Source organism: Gracilinanus agilis, chromosome 1 (assembly GCF_016433145.1).
Source record: "Gracilinanus agilis isolate LMUSP501 chromosome 1, AgileGrace, whole genome shotgun sequence".
NCBI classification, from domain to species: domain Eukaryota; kingdom Metazoa; phylum Chordata; class Mammalia; order Didelphimorphia; family Didelphidae; genus Gracilinanus; species Gracilinanus agilis.
In genome coordinates this window covers 131,162,428-131,187,231 of record NC_058130.1, presented here as the reverse complement: position 1 = coordinate 131,187,231, position 24,804 = coordinate 131,162,428, and the positions used below count along the sequence as shown (strand labels likewise).

At 37.3% G+C, this 24,804-nt stretch overlaps 1 protein-coding gene across 1 annotated transcript in view; it reads left to right on the top strand.

The window, feature by feature from the left end:
• The first annotated feature begins 5,135 nt into the window (after positions 1–5,135).
• Positions 5,136–24,804, top strand: part of NSMCE1 (NSE1 homolog, SMC5-SMC6 complex component) — a 57,900-nt gene continuing 38,231 nt past the window's right edge. The window contains exons 1-2 of the mRNA XM_044657055.1: positions 5,136–5,158; positions 12,822–12,953. Of these exons, the coding sequence (XP_044512990.1) occupies positions 12,836–12,953 (118 nt within the window). The 5' untranslated portion in view covers positions 5,136–5,158; positions 12,822–12,835. The remainder of the gene's footprint in view (positions 5,159–12,821; positions 12,954–24,804) is intronic.

The window sequence follows — 24,804 nt, the reverse complement described above, 5'->3', positions numbered from 1 at the left end:
AAAATAAAAAAAAATAAAAAAAAAAGACTACAGCAAGTGATTACAAGAGTTATTCACTATGATCAGGTGGCATTTATACCAGGAATGGTTCAGCATTAGGAAAACCATCCACACAACTGACCATATCAACAACCAAACCAACAGAAATCACATAATTATCTCAATAGATGCAGAAAAATCCTTTGACAAAATACAACACTTATTCCTATTGAAAACACTAGAAAGTATAGGAATAGATGGGCCTTTCCTAAAATTAATAAACCCTATATACTTAAAACCATCAACAAGCATCATCTGCAATGGGGATAAGTTAGAAGCCTTTTAAATGAGATCAGGAGTAAAGCAAGGATGCCCATTATAACCTCTATTATTTAACATTGTACTAGCAATTAGAAAAGAAAAATAAATTGAAAGGATTAAAGTAGGCAATGAGGAGACTAAACTATCACTCTTTGCAGATGATATGATGATCTACTTAAAGAATCCTAGAGAATCAACTAAAAAGCTAGTGGAAATAATCTGCAACTTTAGCAAAGTTGCAGGATACAAAATAAATCCACATAAATCATCAACATTTCTATATATTTCCAACACATCTCAGCAGCAAAGGTTAGAAAGAGAAATTCCATTTAAAATCACCCTAGACAATATAAAATATTTGGGAATCTATCTGCCAAGACTAACACAGGAATTATATGAACACAACTACAAAACACTTTCTATACAATTAATACTATATCTAAATAATTTGAAAAACATTAATTGCTCATGGGTATGATGAACTAATATAATAAAAATGATAATTCTATACAAATTAATTTACTTATTCAATGTCACACGTATCAAACCACTATGAAACTTTTTTTATTGAAATAGAAAAAATTATAACAAATTTCGTTTGGAAGAACAAAAGTTCAAGAATATCAAGGGAACTAATGAAAAAAATGTGAAGGATGGAGTCCTAGCAGTATCAGATCTTAAACTTTAGTATAAAGCAGTAATCATCAAAATCATATGGTACTTGCTAAGAGACAGAAGGGTGGATCAGTGGAATAGACTTGGGGCAAATGACCTCAGCAAGATAGTATATGATAAACCCAAAGATCCCAGCTTTGCGGACAAGAACCCACTATTTGACAAAAAATGCTGGGAAAATTGGAAAACAGTATGGGAGAGATAACATCTCATACTCTATACCAAGATAAATTCAGAATGAGTAAATGACTTAAATATAAAGAAGGAAATTATATTAGGTGAACATAGAATAGCATACCTGCCAGATCTATGGAAAAGGAAAGAATTTAAGACCAAGCAAGAGATAGAGATATTACAAAATGTAAAATAAATAATTTTGATTACATTAAATTAAAAAGGTTTTGTACAAGCAAAACCAATGCAACCAAAATTAGAAGGGAAGCAACAAGTTGGGAAAAAATATAACAAATACCTCTGACAAAGGTCTAATTTCTCAAATTTATAAGATGTCAAATCAATTGTACAAAAAAATCAAGCCATTCCTCAATTGATAAATGGGCAAGGGACATGAAAAGGCAGTTTTCAGATAAAGAAATCAAAACTATCAATAAGCACATGAAAAAGTGTTTTAAATCTCTCATAATTAGAGAAATGCAAATCAAAACAACTGTGATACCACTTCACACCTAGCAGATTGGCCATTATGATAGCAAAGGAAAGTAAATGTTGGAGGGGATGTGACAAAATTGGGATATTAATGCATTGCTGGTGGTGTTGTGAATTGATCTGACCATTCTGGAAGGCAATTTGGTATTATTCCCAAATGGCTTTATAAGACTGCCTGCCTTTTTATCCAGCCATATTACTGTTAGGTCTGAATCCCAAAGAGATAATAAGGAAAAAGGCTTGTACAAAAATATTTAAATATTTAGAGTTGCCCTCTTCGTGTTGGCAAAAAACTGGAAAATGAGGGGGTGACCATTGATTGGGGAATGGCTGAACAAACTGTGGTATCTGATGGTGATGGACTATTATTGTGCTGAAAGGAATAATGAACTGGAGGAATTCTATGTGAACTGGAACAACCTCCAGGAATTGATGAAGAATGAAAGGAGCAGAATCAGGAGAACATTGTACACAGAGACTGATACATTGTGGCACCATCAAATGTAATGGACTTCTCTACTAGCAGCAATGCAATGATCTAGAACAATTCTGAGGAACTTATGAGAAAGAACACTATCCATACTCAGAAGAAGAAATGTGGGAGTAGAAGTGCAGAAGAAAAACATATGATTGACCACATGGTTCGATGGGAATATGACTGGAGATGTTGATTTTAAATGATCACTGTATTGCAAATATTAATAATATGGAAATAGGTTTTGAACAAAAATAATATATGTAAAACTCAGTGGAATTGCTTGTTGGCTCCAGGAGTGGGGAGGGAGGAGGGAAGGGAAAGAATATGAATCATGTAACCCTGGAAAAACCTTAAAAATTAATCAATTAAATAAATAGATAGAGAAATATATAAAGAATATCTGAAGTCCTTAATATCCATTTTCCCCTTGTAGGATTACATTCAGCTATGATGGGTAGGTTATTTTTAGTTGTAAAGCCAGTTCTTTTTCTCTTTGTAATATCAAATTTCACATCTTTTGGTCTTTTAATGTAGAAGCTACTAAATCTTATGTTATATTGACTGTAGTGCCACAATATTTTAATTGTACCTTTCTAATTGCTTATAATACTTTCTCCTTAATTTGAGAGCTTTGAAACTTAGGTATAATGGTCCTATGAGTTTTCATTTTGTCAGTCTCTTTCAGGTGGTGATCAGTGGACTTTTTCAATTTCTCTTTTACCCTCTAATTCTAAAACTTCAGGGTAATTTTCCTTAATATTTTTTGAATATTTGATTACAACTTTCAAGTAGTCCAATAATTCCTATATTAATTCCTCTTAACCTGTTTTCTAGGTCAGTTTTTTTTTCCAATGAACTATTTCATTCTCTTCTATCTTCAATTAAAAATATTATTTCTTCATGTCTTATAAAGTCATTAGCTTCCCTTTGCTGAAGCCAGGTTTGATCACTGCTCTTTGGCTTATGCTTTGGTTTATAAGTGACCTTTGATACTCCTCTCCACCCCTGAGCCATCTCCCCTCCCCACAAAATCTACCAGAAACACACTACTGGTCCTGTTCTTCCATGGCTATAACATTAATTCATCCCTCTGTCCTGGAACCAAAACCAGGGACTTGCTTTCCTGAAAAAGATTACAAATAGCAGGAACCCTTTCCACCCCCTCATCCCCCAACTCATGGAGTGTTCTGCCACAGTCTGGGGCTGGGTCTGGTAAACAGGCCTGGGCCCCAAGTACAATCACAGCAGAAGGTCTACCTGTTCACCATTTTTGGGGGACAATCTACTTTTTCACCATTCCTGAAGCCATGGCTACCACAGATATAGCTTCTTCCAAGGTGGTATTGCATTTTGCTGCTGGCCAAACTGCTAACCTAGTAGGCCAGATCTTTCCTAACATCTTCCTAAATTGTCTTAGGCAGGATGGTTGCTTTAACTTGATTTTTTATTATTTCTGCCCCTCAACACAACTTGAGGCATTGTTTTAAGTTATTTGGAGAGGAAATTGGGAGAACCAGGTAATTTTCTGCCATATTCCACTATCTCCTCCAAATCCAGGAGATCTCTATTTACTCTTTTTTTAAGTTACCATTAAAAAATATATACATAACACAAAATAATATGTAATATAACAATATTATAAGTGATTTGTTATAAATATGCAATAAATCATAATAAATATGCTTATCCAAGAGAAATGTTGATATTAGGTGTGCTCAAAAATCGGTCTCATTCTATTTTTTTTTCTATACTCCCAAAGGAGGTAGGTTAATATGATGTAGATTATATTTATGTTATAATACATATTTCCCTGTCCTCATATTGTGAAATAAGACATATATCATTTATAGTAGAAAAATTCATGGAGGAAATAAAGCGAATAGTATTTTTGAGGTAATCTTTTTACGTTTTGGGACAATTCTCATATTTATGCTTCTTTCTTATAAGCCAAAATCTCTTTCTATGTCATATGTACAATATTTCAAGAGAGAGGTTACTGTAATCCTATAAATTGTTGGTTATAAGTAGCTTTGGTTGAAAATGTATGGTTAAACATGACTTAGACTGATCTTCATTTGACAGTGATTGTTAAGGCTTTCCAGTTTGGCAGGACCTTGCCAACCTTTCTCCCCCCCTCCCCCCATAAATGCTAGTGTTTTCCCTCTAAGACTGATCTCCAATTTATCTATATATATATCTTGTTTGGATTTTAGATTGCAAGTTCCTTGAGAGAAGGGACCAGTCTTTGTAATCTCCAGCGCTTTGCATAGTGCCTGGCACATAATTTTATTATTTATTCATCATATAATTTAGTTTTATATTTAATCTAATTGAATAATATAATTATATATACTTTATTAAATTAATACTTATTGACTTGACTTCATGCCCTTGCTCTAGCTCTGATATTGTATGTTCTGGGTTATCTACCTGCCACATGCTCTGGAGTCCTTCCCACTTCTGACACCCCATGTTTTAGGTTCCTTCTAAACTCTAACAGACCATGCTCTGGTTTCCCTCCCAGATCTGATATCAATTTTTTATATTACTTCCCAGCCCTAAGATCTGGGTTCACTCCCAGTACTTGATAGCCGGTGTTCTAGGCTCCCTCTCTCCTCTGACAGCCCCTGCGTATTCTTCAGCCCTGACACATGCAGACTCCCATGAGGAAGCGAAAGTGTACTTCTTCCCCCTAGTACACACCAAGACATCCGGAGGGGCGCAAGGAGCCAGGATGAGAAGACTGCAGGGCGTGGATGGGCGGAAGCGTGGGTGTCAAAGAGGCCGCGCCCGTAAAGCCAGTGCAGTGTTTCTATAGCAACAGTACCACGCACCTGCCCCCTCACTTCCCCTCCTCGAATTCTCCTCCTTGGTGGTGGTGGTGGTGGTGGTGGGGTACCCAGGAAGCCGGAAACGGAAATACGTAGGCTGAGCAGCCCTCTGGAGGGGAGGCCTTCCAGAAGCGCCTTCTTGGCATTGACCAATGGGGAAGTCACGTTCCTTTTGGTCCCGCCCCCTCACGCTGTAGGAGCGCGCCAGGTACCGGGTCTAGTACTTGGGGACCACCTTGGACTCGGGTGGCGGGAACGGGTTGGGGCTACCGTCCTGAGCACCCCGAGAGCAGAGCGGGGAACATCGGGAGGCGGGGAATTGTGAGCAAATTGTCCAGGGTCGCTGGAGTCTGGGGCTCCAGAGCCAGAACTCGAACTTCGGGCCCGCGGGGGCAAACCCCGATGTTTTTGCACTGCATCTGGGGAAGGGAGGGCGGGCACGTTGAAGGCACTTAATAAATGTATTTTTATTGATCGACTGGGTATTGAAGCTCTTGCAGCCGTAGATAGAGCATGTTATGTAGAGCTGGAAGGCATCTCAGACATCATCTAAAATTAGACCGTGGACCATTTCTCAGATTTGAAAACTTAAGACTGAGAGAAAGGAGGATACACGTGGATTTAGGGCAGAATCGAGCCTAGAACTCGGATATTTTTTATGTCAGACCTTTCTACAAGATACCACTCTGTATGGTCTACCCCCTTACCTCTATTTTCCCTCCTTTTTGATTCACCTCTTATTACTAATATCTTTTAAGATGCTTGACATTCCTCATCTGCCTGTTGGGAAATAACCCATAATGGTAGTCCCAATCAAATATTTGCATTTCCTTTCTTGAACTCACATACACAGCTTCAGAGACGGAGGAATGTTCATAAAAAAAAGATGTGGAGACTCATACATTAACAAGCAGGTAGAGAAAGAGAAAAAAAGAAATATTCTCTAGGTAGGAAAGAAACTGGGATAAAGCAATGTCTAGAATAAAGTATAGGGTCCGCTCTAGTGGTAATAGTTTGTGAATTCATTCACAAGTATTTTAAAATTCTTATTTTGATCAAGGTGCAATTCTAGAGCTGGAGCATATAAAGATAAATTACATCTATATTCTGCTGTTGAGGAACATACTATCTAGTAAGGGGAAGATGTATGTAACTGTGATACAAATGAAAAAAAGATTAATGCATAGGAAAAATCAAACTGGTTATATGAGGAGGTCAGGGACTTTGTCTTACTTGAACTTTTTATCTCCAGGATTGTCGATTGGAGGAGCCTGCAAATAAATAGTAAAGATATAATAAATATTCAACTGATTGAGTCAAGTAAACAGAAAGGAAAGACAAAGTGGCCCCTAAATTGATTCTTGAAGGAGAGGAAGAATGTCTGTAAACAGAGATTGAACTGGGTATGTGAAATGGAGCCAGGTGCCAGCATGATGGGAAATGTTCAACTAAGTCAGAATGTAGAGTCCACCAAGCAAATATTGTTAGGCTACAAAGGTAGGTTGTAGCCTGGTTTTGGAGGTCCTTGTTTGTCAAGTGTTTCTGTTTTATGACAGAGACTTTGGGGAACCATTACATCTTAAAAAGGATGATATTCTGATATGTGGATCCAGGGTATGCTATTCTTAGGGTGGAAGAGAAACCATCTAAGAAGATTGGAAAGGATCAATCAGAGAAGTAGGAAGAGAACTGGGAGGGAAGGAACAGTCAGGTGAAAGATGAAAAAAAAAGGGAAAATGGATAACAATGTCAAAAGCAGCTGAGATGTCTAGGAGGGGCTTGAAATGATGGATGGGAAAAGGGAAGAACTAAAGAAATGGCTAATAAGTAATTAGCCTTTGTGAGAGGTAATCAGGATATGGATAGGGAGTGGAAAGGAGAGAGAAGAACATGAAAGACATTTTAGACTTAGAATTGATTCAATTCTTAGCACAGTGTCTGGCACACAGTATGTATATAATAAGTGCTTGTTGATTTAAGTTGGCAACTAATTGTGGTATCTGGAAGTCGAGAAAAAAGTTGAGAATAATTCACAGGTCAAGTCACAGTCCAAGTGACTGAGAAAATTGTGGTAGTAATTGACAGAAATAGAAAAACCGTCAGAAGGGGCAGATTTTGAGGGAAAGTTGATGAGGAACATCTTTTTTTGGGTCATGGCAGAATATCCAAGTTAAGATGTCTGGCAGACAGTTGGAAATGCGGATGAAGAAGATTACTATGTAATAATATAGTTTAATTATTTTTTGAGTGCTATTTTTTGAAGCTGTTTCTTCATATGGCATTCAAGAAGACTTATTACTTACTACCACTGGGAGTGGAGTGGTGACTACTATAGTAAACTTTGAAGAGGGAAGATGAACAAAGATCAGAAGCCAATGATAAGTAAAGCCCTTAAGATATCATGACAGAGTTTTAGAAATAGAGGAGACATTAAAGATCATCTTGCATTTTAAAGAGAAGGAAACTGAGGCCCCAAAGCTGTGAATTCATTTGTCAAAGGTTTTGGGAAAAGGCAGGCTTATTTCTCACTAAAATTGAAAATGATCTGAAGTCATATAGAGCCAAATCTCATAGAATCATAAACTGTTACACTTGGAAGGGACGGTAGAGACTCACTTGTCTAACCCCATCATTTTACAGAGACAGAAATTCAGATTTAATGCTGGAACACAGACTAGAACCCTTATCACCTGATTCTTAGATTAGTGTCATTTTAGCAAATTTGTTGAATTTATTTTTTTCCCATTTTTATTGTCATGCAAAACACACTTCTATATTGGCCATTGTTGTAAGAGCATATGCATACGTAACCCAAACTCCAAAATAAAACTAAAGGTACACTGATGTGAAAGATGATTCAACAGTTCTTTCTCCGAAGGTAGATAGCATTCCCTGTCATGTCTTTTCAGGATTGTTCTGGATCATTGTATTTTTGAGAGTAGCCAAAGATAATCCTCATCCAAAATTGCTGTTATTGTGTATAATGTTCTTCCAGTTCTGCTTATTTCATTGTGCATTAGTTCCCACAGTTCTTTCCTGCTTTTTCTGAAATCATCTTGCTTATCATTTCTTGTAGCACAATAATATTCCACTACCAACATGTACCACAATTTGTTTATACATTCCTATTAATGGACATCTCTTCAATTTCTATTTCTTTGCCACCAAAGCTATAAATATTTTTGTAAAAGTAGGACCTTTTCTCTTTTTTATTATCTGGCATATAAACCATTACTGGATCAAAGGGCATGCACAGTTTTATATCCCTTTGGCTGTAGTTCTAAATTGCCCTCTAGAATGATTGGATTGGTTTACAACTCCACCAGCAATGCATTAGTGTCCCAATTCTGCCACATACCCTCCAATGTTTACCACTTTCCTTTACTGCCATATTGGACAATCTGATGGTGTGAAGTGGTACCTCAGTGTTGTTTAAATTTGCATTTCTCTAATCAAGAGTGATTTAGAACATTTTTTCATATGTTTTTCGATAGTTTTGATTTCTTTATCTGAAAATTGCTTGTTCACATTTTGACCATTTGTCAGTTGGGGAATGACTTGTATTCTTATAAATTTGACTTAGTTCTTTATAAATTTGAGAAATAAGTCCTTTATCAGAGACATTTGTTATAAAAATTTTTCCTAGTTTGTTGTTACCCTTCTAATCTTGGTTATATTAATTTTGTTTATACAAAGCCTTTTAAATTTAATATGATCAAAATTATTCATTTTACATCTTATAATAATCACTATCTCTTGCTTGGTTATAAATTCTTCCCTTCTCCAAAGATCTTCCAGGTAAACCACTCTGTGTTCCCCTAATTTAGCTATGGTATCACTCTTTATATCTAAATCATATATCTATTTTGACCATATCTTGGTATAGGGTGTGAGATATTGGTCTATACCTAGTTTCTGTCATACTGTTTTCCAGTTTTTCTAGTGGTTTTTGTTAAAGGGCAAGTTCTTTTATTTCTTTATTTCTTTAATTAATTAATTTAGACTATTTTTCCATGGTTACATGATTCATATTCTTTCCCTTCCCTCCTCCCTCCTCACTCACAGAGGTAATGAGCAATTCCATTGGGTTTTACATGTATCATTGTTCAAAACCTATTTCCATATTATTCATATTTGCAACAGAGTAATCATTTAAAGTCAACATCCCCAGTCATATCCCCATCGAACCACGTGATCGATCATATGCTTTTCTTCTATGTTTCTACTCCCACAGTTCTTTCTCTGGATGTGGATCAGATTCTTTCTCATAAGTCCCTCAGAATTGTCCTTGATCATTGTATTGCTGTTAGTAGAGAAGCCCATTACATTCTATTGTGCCACAGTGTATCAGTCTCTGTGTACAATGTTTTCCTGATCCTGCTCCTTTCACTCTGCATCAATTCCTGGAGGAATCCAGTTCACATGGAATTCCTCCAAGCATAATAGAATTCCATTACCATCATATACTACAATTTGTTCAGTCATTCCCCAATCAATGGTCACCCCCTCATTTTTCAGTTTTTGCTACCACAAAGACTGTGACTATGAATATTTTTGTTCAAGTATTCTTTTCTTATTGTCTCTTTGGGGTACAAACCCAGCAGTGGTATAGCTGGATCAAAGGGCAGGCAGTCTTAAAGGGTGAGTTCTTATTTCAAAAGCTGGAGTCTTTGGGCTTATCAAACACTAGGTTGCTAAGGTCATTTACCCCGGTATATAGTGCATTTAGTCTACTCCATTGATCTACCATTCTATTCCTTAGCCAGTATCAGATTGTTTTCATGATTGTTGCTTTATAGTACTGTTTTAAATCTGGTGTTGCTAGTCCTCCTTCCATCACAAGCTTTTTCATTAGTTCCCTTGATATTCTTGGCCTTTTGTTCTCCCAGGTGAATTTTGTTATTATTTTTTCTAGTTCTATAAAATAATTATTTAGTAGTTTTGTTGGTATGGCACTGAATAAATAAATTAATTTAGGTAGAATTGCCATTTTTTTTAACCCTTGTACTTAGGTGCATTGTCTCATAGGTGGAAGATTGGTAAGGGTGGGCAATGCGGGTCAAGTGACTTGCCCAGGGTCACACAGCTGGGAAGTGGCTGAGGCTGAGTTTGAACCTAGGACCTCCTGTCTCTAGGCCTGACTCTCACTCCACTGAGCTACCCAGCTGCCCCGAGAATTCCCATTTTTATTTTACTAGCTCAGCCTACCCATGAGCAATTAATATTTTTCCAATTGTTTAGATCTGACTTTATTTATGTGAAAAGTGTTTTGTAATTGTGTTCATATAATTCCTGTGTTTGTCTTGGTAAATAGATTCCAAATTCCCAAAAAAAGGTATTTTATATTGTTTAGAGTGATTTTAAATAGAATATCTTTCTAACTCTTGCTGCTGGACTTTGTTGGTAATATGTAGAAATGCTGATGATTTATGTGGATTTATTTTGTATTCTACAAGGACTTTACTAAAGTTATTATTTAAACTAGCTTTTTAATTGCTTTTCTTGGATTCTCTTAGCATACCATCATATCATCTGCAAAGAGTGATATGTTATTTTCCTCATTGTCTACTTTAATTCCTTCAATTTCTTTTTCTTTCCTTATTGCTAAAGCTAGCATAATAGTGGTGATAATGGGCATCCTTGGCAGAATGCTGCAGCTTATACTCATAATACGTATCTTCACTGCTCTGTGGGGTGCCTGCAGTTTTGTTTTTTAAGAAAATGATGTTTGATGACTTGCTACCATAAAACATCATTGAAGGAATTTTGTCATAAAGATGTTTTTGTATTATTTTGTTTTGGTCAGAGAGCAGCTTGGACCATTGAAACAAGGAAACAGGGAAGAAGGTTGGACATTGAAAGTGTGGTAGAATTTTACAAATGCTATCCAACCCCATAGAATCAGAGAATTTCAGAGCTGGGAGTGACCTCATTGGCTATTCATAATCCAGTGGATTTTAGTTTAGTACATAACTGAAAAAGAATTCCCTTTACAACATATCTGAAAAGTAGTCATTTAGCGTTTGCTAAATATTTTAATGGAGGGAGACCTTGTACAACATGTTGTCCATCTGTAGTGCCTGGCTATGGCATATATTTTGGTGGACTAAATTAATAATCTGCCCATTAAAATAATTATATATTATATAGCACATGCATACATATATAGTTATATATTTTGATAAACTATGTTATAGTATAGACACTGAGCCTCAGTTTCCTCATCTATAAAATGATACATTGGCTTAGATGATCTCTAAGGTTTCTTCTGCTCAAAATCTATAGTTTAATCCTTTTCAGACTCCAAGTTCAATGGTAACGCCATATAATAGTAATAAAACCAATTCTTTTAGGATAGCATTTCTATAGTTATATGAAAAAACGAAGAGAGTTAGTGGTAGTTGTAAGCAAGAATTTGAATCAGAGAAGGCAAACTACCTATAATTATGTAGCTAATCAGCATCAGAATCTGGACTAGATCCCAGTCTTATGATGCTATTTCCACTAGAGTAGGCTGCCTTTTCTTACTTGGATTCAAATTAGTTCTGTGATGATCAAATTTGAATCTAAAACCTGGAGAGACCAGATTTAAAACACTTCTATAAGAAGCTATTTCTAGAAGATCTTTTTCTTATCATAGGTCTAGAGCAAGGATTCTTAACTGGGAGTGAATGGACCACCCCTGGACTATGAATAGATTTCAATGGAATCTTTGAACATTGATAGGGAAAAAATTTTTTTTCTTCTTTTTTTTCTCAAACATATAACTGAAATTTACCATTTCCTGTCGTTAGTTCAAACATTCTCAGAAAGGATCAATAGACTTCTCCAGACTGCCAAAGGGGTCCATGATACAAAAAAGTTAAGAACCTCTGATGTAGACCAACCTCCTCATTGAGGCCCAGATGGCTAGTATAGCCTTCACCAGATTCCCAAAGGGAGATGACAAGGGACCTTCAAGATCAGCTGGTTCAGCATCTCATTTTCTGCAAGAGCAACATGAAACTAAGGAGACAATAAATGACTTGTTGATGGTTCCATTGGTTGTAAATGACTGAAGGCAGGATTTGAACCCAGGGCCTCTTGATTTCAAATCCATTTTTCCTACCACCACCTTGACCATACTATCTTTACTCTGTTGTTTCATCATAACATAGAAATGAATGAACTTAGGTTCTCAAAAGTTTTGAACCCAGACTGCCATCCAAGCCCAAGTTTGGAGAAGCTTATCATCAGATTGGATTGCTATGTGCTAATGAATATTTTTTGCCCATAGCAATTTATGAAGATTGTCTGCTAAGGCATGGAGGTATTGCAGTCTGTGCTGGTGGAGGGAATAGGAACATGAATGAAATTACATATAATGGAACTAGTCTTTGTATTCTGCAATATGCTAGGTTTTATGGGAATGTAAACAAAGAATAAAAGCCCCTGACCTCTTGGAGCTTATATTTTAGTTGGGAGAGTAGGCATTTGCTGTTATAATACAAGGAATAAGGTACTGTATTCAGAAACAAGTGATCTTTCTATCTTGGGGAAACGTGGAAGGTGTTTTGGAGGAGTTGGTAGTTGGATGGACCTTTTGGGTTAGAAGGGTCAAGCTGGGGTTTATTAGAAGTAAGACAAATTTCAAATGACTTAAAACTTACCTACTCTGCAATTTTAGAACTATACTACCCTGAAAGATAATCATTGAATTATTTGGGGAGATAAGTACAAAATGAGAAGATGCTGAGGTCCTTTATGGCATGAAGAACTTGATTAAAGCATTACATTTTATCTTTTAAACTTCTAGAACAACTTTGGAACAGTGTTTTGTATTTGCCCCCAGAAAAGTAATTCTCACCCATCTCTTTTGCACTCTCAAGCAGAGTACAGGATCAACATGGCCAACTTCATGACTGATAGCCACCGTCGGTTCCTCCAGGTACTGATGTCTAATGGAATAATAGATGCACCTGAGGCAAGGCGGGTACATAGACTTTTCTGTGAGCAGCATAAAGGTGAGTATGATTCCTTGGAAATCTTCGAAGTAATGGTAGGATAGAAATTAGTGACTGCTTAAGTTTTGGGCAAAGAGAAGTCAATGATGGTTCTTGAGCAGAGAAGTGACTTGACAAATGTACATAGGGAAGTCAGTCTGGACATAAAATTTGTAGGAGGGATTGGAAAGGGAGAGATCTAAGTGAGAGTGGCTTAGTAAGGGCCATTAAAAAAGCTTAGGTATGATGTAGTAAAGGAATGAAAAAGTATACTGGAAACCAGAAAGGAAAGGAGGGAATGGGTAAAAGAAAGATTTTGTGGGGGGGAGGATTTGATGATTGATGGAATTTTTGAGACAAGGAAGACAGAAGAGACAAAGAGAATTCCAAACATCTGACCTTGAGATCCTGGGAGACTTGTTATGCCATTAATAGAGATGAGGAAGTCTGGAAGATGAACACATTTAGGTGTAAAAGATGAATAAAAAGCAATTGACTTAACTTTTCAAGGAAATGTATCTCGATCACATATTATGTGCATACCTTGTGCTTGGCTTTGATGGGGATAATGGAAAGAAAACATAGCCCCTGCCTTCAAGCCTTCATTGCCTTCTTAACTCCTTGGAGTCTGTCTTCTGACTTCATCATTCCATAGAACTGCTCTCTGAAGTTTCCTAATTGCCTAATCTAATGGCCTTTTCTTTGTCCTTGTTCTTCCTAACCTCTCTGCAGCTTCTGATACTGTGATTCACCTTCTTTTCTTTGGCGGTCTCTCCTCTATCTTTTTGTGAAGTGCTCTGTCCTGAGAGTTCTCCCGTCTAACCATTCCTTCTCATCATCCTTCACTGGATTTTTCATACAAGTCATATCTGCTAACAGGACTCTGCCCTGGGCCCTCTTCTTTTTTCTGTCTATACAATTTCACTTGGTCATCTCACGAGCTCCTGTGCATTCAGTTATCACATGCAGATGATTCTCATATCTGCTTACCAATCTAACCTCTGGTCGCCTCTGGTCTTATGTCTCCCTATTGAGCATCTCAGACTGGGTGCCTCAAAGACATCTTAAACGTAACATGCCCAAAACTAAACTTGTTATCTTTCCTCCCAAACCCTTTCCTCTTCCCAACATTCCTATTACTGTCATGGGTATCATCAGCCTCCCAGTTATCCAGGCTCCAAATCTAAGTGTTATCTTGGACTACTCACCTACTCACCACCCTCCTCTCCCCCTATCATTCCCGTCTGTTGCCAGGGCCTGTTAGAACTTCATAATATCCTTTTCTCTCCTGACTCACCAACTAGGTGCCAGCCTTCATTGCCTCATTTAAACTATTGGAATAGCTGTTGGGCTCCCTACTCCAGTCCACTACTCCATTCATGTGTCAAAATAATCTTTCTGATTATACTTTGGTCTGATTATGACCATGTTACTGACCATACTCTCTTCTCAATAAACTCCATTGGCTCCCTATCACCCCAGGATCAAATATAAAATCTGTTTGGCATCCAAAACCCTTCATAACTTCCCCCTTCCCCTTTTTAGTTCTTTTTACTGACTTCCTTGTTGTTCCTTGGACAAATCATTCATTTCCTGACTCTGGGTCTTTTTCTTTTTTTGTTAAAACTCTTACCTTCTGTCTTAGAGTCAATATTGAATATTGGTTCCAAGGCAGAAGAGTGGCAAGGGCAAGGCAAGGGGGGGTCAAGTGACTTGTCCAGGGTCACATAGCTAGGAAATATCTGAGGCCAGATTGAGGCTGTGACCTCTCATCTCTAGGCGTGGTGCTTTATCCACTGAGACACCTAGCTGCTCTGACTCTGTATGTTTTCACTGGATGTTCTTCCTCATTTCTGCCTTCTAGCTTCCTTCTGGCTTCCTTCAAGTTCCCACTACAATACCAGCTTCTACAGGGAAGCCTTTTAGGATCCTCTCTAATTCTCATGCCTTCCCTTCATTGATTACTTTTAACTTATCCTGCATCTATCTTGTTTGTCTGTAGTTGTTTACACGTTATCTCCCTCACTCAACTATGAACTTCTTGAGAGCAGGGACTATATTTTGCCTTTCTTTATATCTCTCATGCTTAGCACTGGTACATAGTAGATACTTAGTAGGAATCTATTGTTTAGTAGAATATTTTCTTTAAAGAACATTTTAATCCTGACTTCCTTTCAAACCTGGGCCCTTCTTTTGGTAATACCTCCTGTTGAGCTCCAAATTGAAAGTGCAGGATGTGAACTTTAGTGTTGGTGGGGGAGTTTAAGAGCAACCAGGAAGAAACCATTTGATGACACTGCTGGGCCTAAAAGTATTTTTGCTTTCATTTGACCTTTGAAGTTATGATCTAATTCAGGAAAGTCCTCTAGAACCTATCCTTGGATTGACTTATTCATATTTTGCTTGACATATTAGAGCATTAGAAAGATGTTAGAATAGTAGAGAGCAGACTTTGCAAATATGTTTTTTCCTCTTTTGTTTCAAAAATAACCTTTTCTCTATGCTTAGTTTTTAGCATGAATGATTTGAGAAATTGGAGGAATGCTATTTAAAGCAAAGCTAATACTGAACAAAACCAGTTTTGTCACTTTTTTACTATCTGAAGATGTGCCCAGGAAAATCCCTTTTTACAGACTGGAAAAACTATTCTGTTTCTGAAAGAAATTTGGAACAAAGAAGAGAAATTGAAACAGTAAATTATTCTTATAGAAATGACAGCCTTTCCTAGAGTGTTTGGACAGCTTTTTAAAAATGCTACCTACTATGTGGTATTAAATTTGGCTCTCTTTTCTCTTTTGTCTTGTCTTTCGCTTTGGAAATATGCCCTCAGTCTTCCTGACATGTTGTGAATTATTTTTGCTTGGCTATTGTGGTAGCCTGCCAATGGGTATTTCTGTCTCTTTGCTTCTTCTCCATTCTTCACAGTAATAGATAGAGAAATTATTAAATGTTTGTTATATTCCAGGAATCATACTAAACACTAGGGTTAAAAATACAAACAATTAAGACAGTCTCTGCTTTCAAGGAGTGTGCATTCTCATGGGAGAAGACAGTTCATAAAGGAGAGCTAGACGGTGGTGATGGTAGGATTGTATTTTTGGCTGCATGATATAGAAATGGCAAAGGAGAGGATGGACAGAAGCCTAAGTCAGGACAAGATGAATCAAAAGCTGGCACATAAGAGTGGGACTTTCCAAGGTCAGAGTCCAAGATTCTGATGGGAAGAAGATTAATATGATAGCTGGCGTCTAGGCAGTGTGGTACAGAGATGGGAAGTTAATCTAATGCCAGAAAATTCTTATGGCACTGATCGCGTCTCTTTCCCTATGCCAGACCCTTCAGATGGTTTCCATTTGCTTATCAAATTAAGTCTATACTTCTTAGCTTGACATTCAAGGACTTCTACCATCTGATACAATCCTGTCTTCTTTTTCCTATCTTCTACTTTCTTCATGTTCTCTATGACTAAGGAAGAATGGACTACTACTTTTCCCACAATTTGTGGATTCTCAGAGTTAGAAGAAACGTTAGACACTATTTATTCCAACTCACACCTAAATTACAGCATACCCAATAAATTGCATTCAGCTTTTGCTTAAAGACTTCTAGGTAAAGAGATTCGCTATTACCTTAGTTAAATGATTTTATTTTTGGGTAGTCCCTACAGTTAAGAAAGGGTTGGTTTGTTTTTTTAAATATCAAGGCTATATTGCTTACTGCAATTTCCACTCAGTACTCCTTTCAGTTTATGGGACCATGAAGAACAAATCTAATCATCTATGTGATAGCCCTTCAGATGTCTGAAGATAGTTACCCTATCCACTGTTGATCTTTTAAGCATTTTTTCTTTTTGTTATGAATTTATACTAGACATTACAAACATGGACATTTCAATATACAAAGAACAAAAAGGGAATTGTATGTGAAATCATAAACTTCCATTATAGTTTTTTAAGGTATATCTTAAATTTGACATTGTAGTGATAAAATTTCTCTATTTGTGGCTCCTTCTGAATTTCCTTTTGTTTTAAAAATATTTTATTGATTCTCTCTTTTTTTTTTTTTGGCATCTCCATCATTATCTATTAATACTACTCCATACTCCACAATAAAACAAATAGAAGCCTCCTTATGACAAATAATGGTGGTCAACAAAAACAAATTGTATTGACTGTATTTGAAAACATACGTTATGTTCCTTCCCTTTTCTGTGAAGAGATGGGAAGATTGCTTTATTTTATTTTTAGACCTCTGAAGTCTTGACTGGTTACTGGGTTGATCAGAGATCTGAAGCCTTTCAAAGGTGTTTTCCTTTCTGCTTTGTAGAAATTGGGCAAGTTGGCCCAATTTTGCCTATTTTACTCTTCTTCACTTCATGCATGTTTTTCGAGCTTTCTCTAAAACCTTTGTTTTCCCCTTTTTTATGGTATTGTAATATTTCTTTTTATTTAGATACTATAGTTTATTTGGCCATTCTCCAACTGATGGCTCTCTACCTCCACCATCTTTTTTCTAGTCCAAGCATCATTCAGTTGACCCTTATATGGCCTGATCTTGAAGATTTTCTCTAGCCCACTAATTTATCAATGTCTTTCCCAAAATGTGGTACTTCAAATTGCCCCGATCCCTAGATGTGATCTGATTAGGACAGAGTCTGGTGGAACTATAATATAGTTCCTATTCTAAGACATTAGGCCTACCTTAATGCAGCCTAAGATTCCATGTATTTTTATGGTTGTCATATCATATAGTAGACTTGGAGAAGAGTTTTAAAGCCATTAAAACTCCCAGATCTTTTCCAGATGAGTTGTTTTCTAGGAAATGCCTCCTAAATCTTGAAAACCTTTGAAAATCTTTGAAACCTACTTTAAGTCTTTATAGTTCGATTAAATTTCATCTTCTTGCATTCAGTTTGGCTTTTGAGCATGTCAGGATATTGCTTTATCTTGAAATTGTCAATGTATGTGCTTTTCATCCCCTCTAGGTTTATTTCATTTATCAATTTGAGAAGCATGTCATTTGTGATTAAAATGTTAAATAGGACAGGTCAAGCACAGATGCTGGGACACTACTAGAGACCTCAGCCAAGTTGACAACTTAATGGCTGCTCTTTGGATCTAGTTATTCAACCAGTTCCAAATATTCCTAACTGTATACTTTTATCCAGTTTTCCACCTTTTCTATAAGAATGGCATGAGAGACTTGTCATTTTCTTTGCTCTACCCTAGCAAAATATATATACAGTATTCCTGTATTCTACCAGTTTATTAACTATCCAAAAAGAAAGTGATACTAGATTGGCAAGACTGATTCTTGATAAAGTTATGATGACGCTTCATGTGACCTATGGTTTTATTTTCTAGGTAATCGTTCCCTGTGTCTTTAAGGTATTTTAGTATTTTGCCAAGAATCAAAATCAGGCCTCCTGACCTATCATTTGTAGATTACATCTTTTTCTCTATTTTGCAGATGAGACATTTGTCCTTCTCTATTTCTATGGTATCTCCTATTCTCCAGGTTTTCAAAGAGAATTGACAGTGACTTACAAATCTCATCTGCAGGTTTTCTGTCTTGCTAAAATTTTCATAATTTAAAATTTAGAGATACATATCCTATTACAAAATCTAAAAAGGAGAAATAAAAGCTGTTTAGCAAAACTAACCAGCACAACAGCTTAATCTGACAATAGCACCTATTCTTCTTCTCTGCCTCTGTAAAGAAAGGAAGGAGATACAATTTCTTATCTCTTCTTTGAGAGCAAGCTTAGTCATTATATTTATATAGTATTCAGTTATATGTGCTTTTCCTCCCATTTACTTTGTTATAGGCAAATATAGTGTTATTTCTGGTTCTGCTTTATCTTTGTGATTGCCTCAATTATTTGGTTAAAAATTCTCTCCCTTCTATGTGTACGGAACATAATGTATGATATCGGATTTTGTTGATATATATATATGTATGATTTTTTTATAAACAGTTTTTTCCCCTGTTTTTCTCTTCATTGTTAAGGATGGTTGGGATGGGGTGAAATGAGGGCATGGGCAGGAAGTGATATATTGGAAATTGTGGGTGGTGTAAAAACAAACTATTGATAAAAAATTATATATATGTATTATTTAGCCTTCTGGCTATAGCTATGTCTAGGTATCTAGTATGGTTCTCTTCTAATTTTTAAAAATTATGTCATTTTTAGTATTCCTGTTATTTATCTGTTTTTAGTTTACTATTGCCCATTCTTTTACTACAATAGGATATGGCTGATAGGTGCAAGCATAGGTCTTTGGTTTGAATGTCTATTTCTTATTTCTTTTCTTTTTTTTTGTAGATTTGTTTAACAAATACAGAACAGTTATACAGTTTGATTCTCAGTAGGGAGCTATTGAAACTTTTTAAGCTGGGGGTGATAAAATAGTTAGAACTATGCTTTAGGAAGATTATTTTGTGTTTTTTGTTTTTTTTTTTTTTTGAGAAGGATAGATAAGAGAGGGGAGATACTGGAAGTACAGAAATCAGTTAGGAAGTTACTGCAATAATCTAGGCAGAAAAGCCTGAAACAGGATTCTTTGCAAACAGAATAAAAGGGACAGATACCAGAGATGTGGAAGAAGAATCAACAGAACGTGGCAAGTGAATGGATATAGGGTATGACAGAGAGGGAATGGACTCAAAAGAAGCAGCAGTGGTCAAGAGGAAAGAATACCAGATTTGGTCTGAGAAAACTTGGATTCACATCCTGTCTCTGTTACTTGTTATTTTTATCACTTGATTGCTCTGGACCTCAGTTTCTTCATTTGTAAAATGAAGTTGAACTAGAGGCTCTAACTTGGAATCCTTTGGTCTCTATAAATCTAGATTATCAGGAATGGTGGTGCCCTCAATAGAAAAAGAACTTTAGAGGAAGGATATATTGAAGGAAGGAGATTATGTGTTCAGTTATGGATATAGTGAACTTATCATGCCTATAGAATACTTGGATGGAGATGCCTACTGGGTGGTTGATGATAAAAGAGAGATAATTATGTTAGATAACACCAGTTTGGAAGTCATTTGCTTAAAGTTGATATTTGAGTGCATTGGAGCAGATGAGGGGGAGACAGTAGAGAGAGAGGAGAAGGGGACTCAGAATAGTCTTGAGGGCATCAGATGATCAATTGGCAAAGTCGACTAAGAAGAAAAATAAGCCAGGGAAGGAAAGCTTCTGGGGGTTGTCTTTATGTTATCCACTGCACCAAGGTGGAGTACACTGGTAGTCAAGGTAAAAGCAGAGAAGGATGGCTACTATATCAGATGACAACTAGGGGCAAAGGTATCTAGACAGGTTAAATATGTATGAAAAACAACAAGATGAAATTTAAGAATTATAATAGTTTTCATTTATATAGTACTTTATAAAGCACTTCCATTTTTCCTTCTTGTTAGATCCATGGTACAAAAGGTTCTCAGTGTCTTATAGCATAGAGATCTAAGGGTCAGAAATGTGAAGTAGCCCAAGTCTAATGCTTTCTTTTTATTTTTTTTTTAAACCCTTACCTTCTGTCTTGGAGCCAATACTGTGGAGCCAATACTGTGGAGCCAATATTGGCTCCAAGGCAGAAGAATGGTAAGGGTAGGCAATGGGGGTCAAGTGACTTGCCCAGGGTCACACAGCTGGGAAGTGTCTGAGGCCAGATTTGAACCTAGGACCTTCCATCTTTAGGCCTGGTTCTCAATCCACTGAGCTATCCAGCTGCTCCCTCTAATGCTTTCTTAAAGAAAATTTTTATTGCTCCATATGCTGCAGTAATTTCTCAAGAAATTTCTCAGAAATAGTAATAAAAATGCATTGATATAATATTTTAAGGTTTATAAATTGCTTTAGATATGTGATCTTATTTTATAAATAAAAGTCCTGTATAAATATAGTCATATACTTAGGTTCAAAAAATAAATTGCTCAGCTAGATGAGCAGAAACAAATTGAAATATCTAGTAGAGAATTTTTACAGATGTGTCAAAAGGCTGTGTATAGTCTTTTTATTTTTTAATAAAAATCTTTATTTGCCCATATACCAATTTGTTTCATGCTTTGTAATTACTCAGTTTATCTAATATATGTGACTATCTTTACTTTAATATCTGTATATATGTTTCAGGTGAAGTGGGAAGGAAGCATCAATATTGGTAGATACATTAAAAGCTTTAATATTGTATCAACAGTGATGTTCCTGACATTTTATTTGAGTATTTTATTTTGTTCCAATGACATAATCTGTAAATATCCTTTTTCCACATGGACTGAATGAATGTTAACACACAATTGGGTCCAAGAAAGTTTGCTTCAACTATTATTTTGTGGGAGGTTGTTTTTTTTTTTTTTTAACATTACTTGTAAACCAGAAAACTGGTTCTAAAAGTAAAATTATAAGGTGCAATTTGATGAATCTTTCTGCATGCTGAATTTTACTGTGGGCAATTGTAGTCTAAGTACCATGGAGTGTCTAGACTGAAAGGAAAACAGAATTAAACTTCCCAGCCACAAGAGTAGCTTTTTAATTTTAAAAGAATTTTTATTTTTATTTTGCCTGGAACTGGCCAGCCAATTCTTAGAGCCCTGAACTGAATCAGATTTAGGACTGTGGCCTGCTTGTGTCACTTGAAGCAAGTGTTTAACTCCATTTAGTAGATTTTCTCATCTTAAAATAAGGATAATAATACATGTACTATCAATTAGTCAATCAATAAAGATTTATCAAGCATCTACCATGTGCCAGGCACCATGATAAGTACCAGTAATTCCAAGGCTATTATTGTGAGAATAAGATGACAGGAGGAAAATATGTGAAGGTAATGTATAGCCATAAGTTGTTTGGAGGAGAGCAGTGGAATTGGTAACCTCAAACATTTGATTTGATCTGTTTGTTAAATTCAGCAAGAATTTACTGAATGTCTGTTATAGGTTCAGCTCTGAGATAGTGAAAGGCAGGATGTTTTAGAGGGAGGGAAGAGCTCTGACCTTGGACTCAGAACCTTAAATACTTTTTAGTTGTATATCTGTGGCCAAGTCTCTAAATCTCTCAGAGCTTCAGTGGAAGCTTCTGGGGACAGTTGTACTTGCATTGCTCACCTCCCAGGGAGGAATAGGAAGAGTGTTGTCTTCCAGACAAAATACTGGAATGTGAGCCTGCATTCCCAAACCCAAGAGGTTCTTGACTCTCCACATTCACTGTCATCCCTCTCTTAGATCCAGCAGTCATTCATATTGGGCATCATAATAGATATTTTCAGACCAGTGCCTCAGTATGAGCATATATGTGATGTTTGGGGAATTAATTTGGTTCAATTCAATGAATAGTCATTAAATACTTTCTGTGTACAGAGCACTACTAGGAATGAATGAGTCAAAAATCAGATGAGATGTTGTGCCTATCAATACAAAACCTATTGATCACTAGGGTGACACAAACCATATGCAAATAACTAGAATAACAATAATGTATAATAAAATAGGAGCTACACACAAATAGCTGCCCGGAGGTCTGAGAGAAATCGGGACAGACTCTCTGGAATGGTAGTACTTAAGCTGGGTTTTAAAGGATGCCTAGGAACTCAATAGAGAGAGAGAAAAGAGGGTAGGGATGGCATTCCAGGCCTTGGTAGCGGCATAAGCAAAAGTACACAGGTGGGAAAATGTGGCCATGAAGAAGGTTCAGTGAGCAGGCCAGTTTGCTTGAGGTTAGTATGTGGAGGGGAATAGGACATAGTAAGGCTCAACCAGTAGGTCAAACTGAAGGATTTTGAATGCCCGTGTAAGAAGTGGCTCTTTGCTTTGTAGCCAGGGTGCCATTTAGGGCTCTGAGAAGTATAAGATGCTCAGTATCTTGGTCTTGCTTTTCTCTGGCCCTTCTCAGGTCTGACTTCATGTTGTATGTGGAAAGGATTTCTTCTTCTTTTTTTTTTTTGAAACCTTTACCTTCTGCTTTAGAATCATTTCTAAGTATTGGTTCCAAGGCAGAAGAGCGGTAAGGGCTAGGCAGTGGGGGTTGTTCAGGGTCACACAGCTAGGAAGTGTCCAAGGTCACATTTGAACCCAGAACCTCCCGTCTCTGGACTGGCTCTCAGTCCACTGAGCTATCCAGCTGCCCTGACAGCATTACTTCTCAATCTGTTTCAGCTTGAGCCAGATTGTGTGCTCACTCGCTCATATCTTCACTAGGGCACAGCGGTGTAGGCTACGATCCAGGGGTGTTGCTGATGCAGGCACATACTGTAGGTGTGTAGTCAGTGCATATGGAACTGAGCTGATGGTGGGATGAGATGAAATGGTTTTGTTTAACAAGCCTTTCTGGTAGCTGGAGCCATTGGTTGACATTTATTGTCAGGCTTGTGCTGTAGAAGTCCCTGAGAGGCACAGAGAGAGTTAAGCTGGAGCCCCAGCTTCCAGGCTGGGAGCTTCCCTCAGGGTGGGGTAGGTAAGCGGTGAATCTTGGTCTAGACTTGTAATTTCACAGGGATAGGGAATTCCCCAGTGGGCAGCAGCTACTATTCTAGGACTTAGCGTTAGGGAGTTGCCTGGGACACTGAGAAGTTAAGGAACTTCCCAGGAGTCACTTAGCCACTATATGCCAGAGATCTGTGTTCCCCAGGCCATGTTGCTTCTCAAAAATGAAATACAAAGGAGGTAGCTCAGTGGGTAGAGAGCCAGACCCAAAGATGAGAGGGCCTGGCCTCAGACACTTCCCAGCTATGTGACCCTGGGCAAGTCACTTGACCCCCATTGCCTAGCTCTTGCCACTCTTCTGCCTTGAAACCAATACACAGTATTGATTTTAAGCCAGAAGGTAAGGATTTGAAAAAATAAATTAAAAAAAAAAATAGAGTACGGGCAGCTCAGCTTGGTGACTCAGTAGATTGAGAGCCAGGCCTAGAGATGTTAGGTCCTGAGTTAAATCTGGCCTCAGACACTTCCTAGTTGCGTGACCCTAGACAAATCACTTAACCCCCTTGCCTAGCCCTTACTGCTCTTCTACTTTGGAAATGATATACAGTATTGATTCTAAGGCAAGGGAAGGGCTAAAAAATACAGTAAAAACCATAATATAAGTGTATAAAATGAGCGTGAAGTGCTGTGAGAGCAGAAGAGGTAGTAATCATAAAGATCTGAGGACCTGGGTCCTCAAACCAGTCAGTCAATCAGTCTAAAGGGATTTATCAAGTGTCTGTTATATTCCAGTTGTGCTGAATGCTGGAGACACAAAGAAAGTCAGAGCCAGGCCCTGCTTTCCTGGAGCTCACATCTGCTAAAGACGCCTTTGCCAAAAACAGAGAAGCCAGTATATTTGGACCTGCTTTAGTGCCAGTTTCATTTTTCAAAAGGTGGAGGAACAAGAAGGAGCAAATTTATATTTCTGTGTCTGATTTTTACCAATGAAGAACTGGTGACTGGAGTGAAAATGATGAGAAGTAGGGGAAGAGTGACTTTTATAATTAGGATTGTGATGGAGGAAGAGGAAAACTGGCACCAGTTTTCATTTCTCATCAGGTGGCATACCTCTGGACTCCATTCTCTAGAAACCTCTTCATCTTAGAAGGTTAATTTGGTCTTGGAACTCATACTTTGGAGTCCTTGGACTCCTCTCTCTGAGTGGATGGTACTTCCTGTTAAGAAGGGCATCCAGGTCAACCATCTATCTCTTCATTTCCCACCAGGAAATGAAGGAATTCTGTTTTCCCCTTCCCATCTCCTCTTGCTCTCCTTCTTTTCAGCTTCCTTTAAAGTGTTTTCCACATTATCTGTGTATCTTTCCTTCCTTCCTTCCTTCCTTCCTTCCTTCCTTCCTTCCTTCCTTCCTTCCTTCCTTCCTTCCTTCCTCCCTTCCTTCCTTCCTCCCTTCCTT